This window comes from Protobothrops mucrosquamatus, unplaced genomic scaffold (assembly GCF_001527695.2).
Source record: "Protobothrops mucrosquamatus isolate PMUCROS unplaced genomic scaffold, P.Mucros_1.0 scaffold1260, whole genome shotgun sequence".
Taxonomy (NCBI): domain Eukaryota; kingdom Metazoa; phylum Chordata; class Lepidosauria; order Squamata; family Viperidae; genus Protobothrops; species Protobothrops mucrosquamatus.
The window spans coordinates 430,880-437,170 of NW_015387466.1; the positions used below are offsets into that span (position 1 = coordinate 430,880).

The following is a 6,291-nucleotide window of genomic DNA, read 5'->3' on the forward strand; positions in this document are numbered from 1 at the left end:
ATGCCCACCCAGTAAGCCGTACCCACCCTGGCCACACACCCCCACCCCCCCAAGGGCAACCACAATGCTGATGCGGCCCTCAATGAAATTGAGTTTGACACCCCTGTTCTAGATACTCACAAACCTAGTGCTTGATTACCTTTCCAGGATTTTTTCAGGTGTTGCTGTAGTTATAGTTGGCCTATAATTTCCTGGATCCATGTTTTCCCCTTTTTGTAGATTGAAACCACCTCTGCTCTTTTCCAGTCTTCTGGATTCCCCTATACCATGAGTGTCAAATTACAAAAAAGTATCGCAATTTTTTTCCCATTGCTGGCAATGGGGTGGCGCGGTTTTGGCGTGACGCATCTGGCCCGCAAGCCAGCAGTTTGACACCCCTGCCCTATGCTAAATGAAATGAAAGAAGTGGTACCTAAAATGTTGGCCCATCTATATTAAGTTAGTTAAATTACATCCTGTCAGATGACTTTTAATGATTTTTTATGGTCTATCTATCTAGAGGCCCTCATTTGTGCAAGCTTCATCTCTCTCATTTATGTCATTAAATTAATGTTTATTTTTCCTCCCAAAAGTGCCTAGTGTGGGTGTTTTGGTATTTTTGTTTATTTCTGTTACTTCTGTTATTTAATACAATCTGTCTAAATAACTAGATGTCTTTTGAATTTTTTTTTTCAGAAAATGACTGTTGAGTGCCATCGTAGAGTTGTTATGGAATATATCAAGGCTATTATGTTAAAACGTATTACTTTTAAAAATGCAGAAGAAAGAAAAGAGGGTGCTGAAAGGATGAACAGGGAAGCCAAACAGTTCAGGTTTCTATTTAAAAAACTTGCAGCAGTAAGTATCATCAGTAGAATGCTAAAAAAGAAAATGTATATAATTGGCATTTTAAAATATTCTCCAGCACTAATGTAATTATACATATATGTCAATATTTTATTTTTTATTGGTTGACAAATATTGTGATTTCTATAGATAAATTTATTATAGGTAATGCTTGATTACATCCAAAATTGAGCCTGGAATCTTCAGTTGCTGAGCAAAGTCATCATTAAGTGAGACATTACAAGACCACTTTGTTTAACAACTGCAAACCCAGCTTTCCCAGTTGTTGTGCTAAGCAATTGTGCAGCTTGTTAAGGGGAGCATAAGGTTTTGGGAGTCTGGTGCGGACCACAGGGCCCGCTGGTGGATGAAAGCCAATCACAGGCCAGAAGGCCATGACATTCTTCCCACTCACCATTCCCGGAAAGTCAGCTGGTTACAGATCCAACAGTGCACATATATTGCTTCACTTACTTTTATATTTTCTGCCATACTGACAGATGCACTCATCTGATGCAAGGCACGACCTTCCTACATAGTCTACCTTGCATCATTTTTGTGATTGTTTGGAAGGCTCCTTTCAAACCATTGCATGATTTGGAAAAGGAGCTTTCCAAATGATCATTAGAATGGTTCTAGCTTAGAGAATAGAGAAATGTGGCCTTTATATGAAGGCTGCACCTTGTGTTCCTTCCAAAAAGGAAGGATGGGGGCAACTTTTGTGATCATTTAGAAGGCTAGAAAGAGCTTTTTTGCATCTCCATAAACAATCGCCTTTACTAGTTCTTTAATCTAATTCTTTCTAGTCTACAAAAATGTAGAAAGCTAGCAAACGGAATTCTTTGGGAGGCTACAAGAGGCTCTTTCTAGCCTTCTGAACTATTGCAAGAGCTGCTGACATTCTTGTAATTGTTTGGAAGAATTCTTCTCCAAATCTCATGATTTGGAAAAGGTGCCTTCTAAATGATTGCACTTTTTCTAAATCAAGAGATTTGGAGAAGGAGCCTTCCAAACAATTACAAGAATGTCAGCAGCTCTTGCAATATTCAGATGGCTAGAAAGAGCCTCTTGGAAGTAAAGAATTGCCTTCATTAACTTTCTCAGCTTCCTAGATGCCTCCTTGCAGAATGGAGCAAGCCATCCTCTGTAAGGCTGTGCCTTGCATTGCCTGATTGGGTGCATTTGTCAACAGCTACAGAAAAATGCAAAGATTAGTGGAGCAATTTATGCATGCGGTAACTGCCCAAGGCCTCTTATGGGGTGGGGATCAGGGCTTCCAGTGTCATGGCAACTTTACACCTGCTGGTGAGCCTAGTAGGTAAGTGACATGGGGGAGAGAGAGGTGGGTTTGGACAGTTGCAGTGCCCAATTTTCATCATGTGATCTTAGGGGGAGGTTGAAATGGCCCTTACATCAGGTACAGGTCATAAATCCCTTCATTCACTACCATTGTAATATCAAACAATTGCTGAACGGTTGTTAAGTGAGATTATCTATATCTCTTTTTTAAAAAAAGTACTGGATAATTCATGCACTACAAATTGAAATGTATCAATTTCTATGTAATTCAATTTCATGTAATTAAAAAAAATAGGGCTATGCACAATTCAAATGTGATTTGAAAAAAGTGCTTTGGATTTTATGTAACTAAAGCACGTGTTATTTTTTGAAGTATATATGTTTTTTCAGTCTTGTACATGAATCTAAAAAAACATTGCAACTGCCTTACAAATAAGATTTTTTTTGAAAACATTTTCAAAGCATGTTAAGCCTTAGTATTCAATATTTCACAATGTTCTTTATATAAATGGTATTTAATCATTTGTTTCTCTAGTTAAACACCTTGTTATAAATAGGTTAAAATAATACATAACCATATATTAAATACATTTTCTAAAATCTGGAATGTAACTTTGTCAAATAATGGATCACAAAATATTTTGTTATATTGGGTAATTTTAAGCTTTTTAGCTTAAAAGCTGTGTTTAGCTTAAAAGAGGAATATATCTTATATCTCGTAATAAAAGTGCATAATATGAATTGAAATAAATGAAAAGGAGTTATTCTCTCACTGGATTCCTTCCTTCCTTCCTTCCTTCCTGCCTGCCTGCCTGCCTGCCTGCCTGCCTGCCTGCCTGCCTGCCTGCCTGCCTGCCTGCCTGCCTGCCTGCCTGCCTGCCTGCCTGCCTTCATTCATTCATTCATTCATTCATTTTATGGTGAAAAATAACCAGGATTTAATACTGATATTTGATTGCTTATTTAGTATAAACATAATATTTTCTTAGAAATATTTACCATCATCCATTGTTATGAAGATAGCCATACAGTAATCAAGTACATTTTGTGTGCTGGAATAAAGTCTTTGCAGTCTTGATGAAACAACTGAAAACAATAATTTGTTTGATTAATAGGGATCTGGAGAAGACACAGAGGGGCTTTGTGATGTCATTGAAGCTATTGCAGAGGTTTTCAAGCTAACTGATCCTTCACTGCTTTATTTAGAAATCTCAACTTTAGTTAGTAAACATCCTGATATCAGGTAACATTGTACATTTCTAGAATTGAAATTTCTGTATTATTTCACAGTCATAAGAACACTTTATAAAAACTTGAACAAAATCTTTAGCTTTGATTTTTTTTCCCCTTCTGCATAAAAGTTTTTAACTAAAAGAGGTTGGGACCGAATATACAGAGTTCTTCATTAATTCAATTTCTGGATAGCATAATATGTAACTACAACTAAATAATATTTGTTTTAAAAATATTTTTAGTTTAATTCAAAAAACTGATTTTGTTATTTTTTATAAAGTAAGTATAGAATGCACATATAGTCTTTTAGTATTTAAATTTAGAAAGACGTATGCTGAGTAGCTGAATGGTTGATTATAAACAATATTGATTCTTCTGTGTGGAATGTGCTTCACTGCCATTTAATCTTCCATTGCTGAAAATGGGCACATAAAAGTAAAGCTAATTGGGTCAGGAAAGATTGGGCCAAAGGAGGTTGATTAGAGGGCAAAATCAGATGGTATTTAAATTTTTCATTGCATGACAAATTTAAAGAAGGCTATTTAAATAAATTTTGGAGTAGTAGACATGGGAGGATTACAGAAGTAGAGCCATTGTTTGGATCTTTTGTTAAAATTATACACAAGACAAATCATTGCATGAATACAGATAAGCCTCAACTTATAATGGCAATTAAGACCAGAATTTCTTTTGGAAAGGGATGCAATCATAAAGTGCAACCCTATTGCTTACCAGTTGCTATCCTTGCATCCTGGTTGCTGAATCTCATGATCATTATTTGGGGCAACTTTCTTCAGTGGGGAAGCCAGTAGAAAGTTGCAAGTCCCAGACTGGCAGGCAAGTAAGTGACTGCTGCTGGATGGGGGAAGAAGCAAGAGATATGATATGGATTTGGAAGGGGTGTGAGGATGTGAAAGAGTGCATGAGCAGCCGGGCATAGCTCAGAGGGAGATCCAAGGGTATGCAAGAGATGTGAATTGGAAAAAGTCTGGCAAGGGTGGGAAAATTGCCAGAGGATGCATGAGAAGCATAGGTCAGGAAAGGTGTATAAGGGGGTGCAAGTGGCTAGTGCAGCCAAACACAGAGGGGCTGGGGAAGAGGATGCAGGTGGAGGAGACATTCCAATAACTTGTGAAGTTTATTTTATTTATTTATTTAATGTGTGTCCTGCCTTTATTATTTTTACAAATAACTCAAGCTGATTAAAACAATCCAACACATCTTCCTCCTCCTATTTTCCCAACAACAAGATGGGATGGACTGAGAGAGAGTGACTGGCTCAAAGTTTTCCAGCTGGCTTTCATAACTAAGATCTCCTGTCTCTTCCTGCTTTCCCATTGACTAGACCAAACTGTCCCTTCCTGCTTCCCCATTGACTTTCTGGGGAAGCTGGCAGAGAAGCTACAAATGGGAATGACATGATTGTCCAACTCCTTTACAGGAGTCATGGGGTTGAAGTACAAACCGCTTGTCAAATGCCCACCTTGCAACTGACAGCAGGAGTGCTTTGATATCCAAAACTCTGAAGACCAGTTGTAGCCATTGTTTGTTCACCTTTGTCATAACTTTGAGTTGTCATTGAATAAATGGTCATAGACTGAGGAGTAACTGTAAAGATTTAATAAATATTAAGTGGCTGTAATTGAAATTCTTCCTTATCCCACTAGGTCTGAAGTACAAGATAAGTATAGAAATGAGCAGATTAACTGGTGGGTAATTAATAGAAGTCTAATCATTGCATCTGCCTCATAGAAGGCTTTCTTAATTACAAGTGATTGAAAATTTTTACTTACTTACTTACTTTTATAAGCTGACAAAGAATTATTTATTGTAGCATGTGTGGTGTGAAAAGATGCCAACTGCTGTTTTCCATAAGTAGGAATTTAATTAATGCTACTTTATTCTGATTGGCAGAGATGACCATATTGCGGCTTTATTGACAATGAGAGGAGATGCCAGCAGAGAGATGAAGCAGACCATCATTGAAACTTTGGACAAAGGCCCAAGCCAACCAAATCCAAATTATGTGCCACTTTTTAAAGAAATCATAGTTCCAACACTAACTGTGCCAAAGCTTCTTAAGTAATAACAATAGTTCTGTAATACTTTTTATGTCAAAATTTGGAATGTTTTAGCTTACAATGCATATAGAGAACATATGAATTTCTTACAAAGCTTTTTTTTCCTCCTATATTAACACTTGTAACAAGATGTAAGAATACCTAATTCAATCACTGGAAAAATATATAATATGATGTCCAAGAGTGTTTTGGAATTGCATCTTTACCATTATTAGTGGATCCCCCTCTCACTTGCATTTTTGTGTGTACTTCAGAAAAAATAAAAGAGGTCAACTTATGCTTGATTTGGATAAAAAAATGAAAGCAGAAATATTTGGGTGTATGTAAATTATCACTAGATTTGAAAAGATATTTGTGTTAAGTGTTCACTTAATAAATGAATAGCTCTGGTGTTGCACTTCTGAAGTGTGTGCAGATTATTTGGCTACCCTTTTGTGAAACATTTATTTAAATACTTATTACAAAATTTTTGTAAAGAAAAGAAAAATTAACAAAAGGGTAGAAAACTGTATTACTGGTAATCTTTGTTTAGCAATCACAATTGGATCCAGGAATTCAGTGATTAGGCATAAGTTGCTACATAAAAAGTACATGACCATGACTGTACTTACAATTTTACTTCAGTTTTCCTTTGCTTGCTACTTCCTTCAATTGAACTAGGGTTCTTTCTATTTGAGATGTTAGTATGGGGTAAATAAGCAAGTAAAACAAGGGGAGAGAAATACTGCAAAAGCAGTAAATGCAAGGGTTGGTCCCTAAATTGCCTTTTGAGCATCACTATAACTTCAAATATTAAATGAAGCAAATCACTAAGTGAAGACTACCTGTAATTGTAAATACTGCACTGTGGTTT

The 6,291-nt window shown here is 36.4% G+C and overlaps 1 protein-coding gene across 1 annotated transcript in view; it reads left to right on the forward strand.

Annotated features, from left to right (window-relative positions):
• The window catches only part of EXOC3 (exocyst complex component 3), a 50,478-nt gene extending 44,643 nt beyond the window's left edge, over positions 1 to 5,835 (forward strand). The window contains exons 10-12 of the mRNA XM_015821132.1: positions 676 to 837; positions 3,240 to 3,367; positions 5,272 to 5,835. Of these exons, the coding sequence (XP_015676618.1) occupies positions 676 to 837; positions 3,240 to 3,367; positions 5,272 to 5,443 (462 nt within the window). The 3' untranslated portion in view covers positions 5,444 to 5,835. The remainder of the gene's footprint in view (positions 1 to 675; positions 838 to 3,239; positions 3,368 to 5,271) is intronic.
• The last annotated feature ends 456 nt before the right edge of the window (positions 5,836 to 6,291 follow it).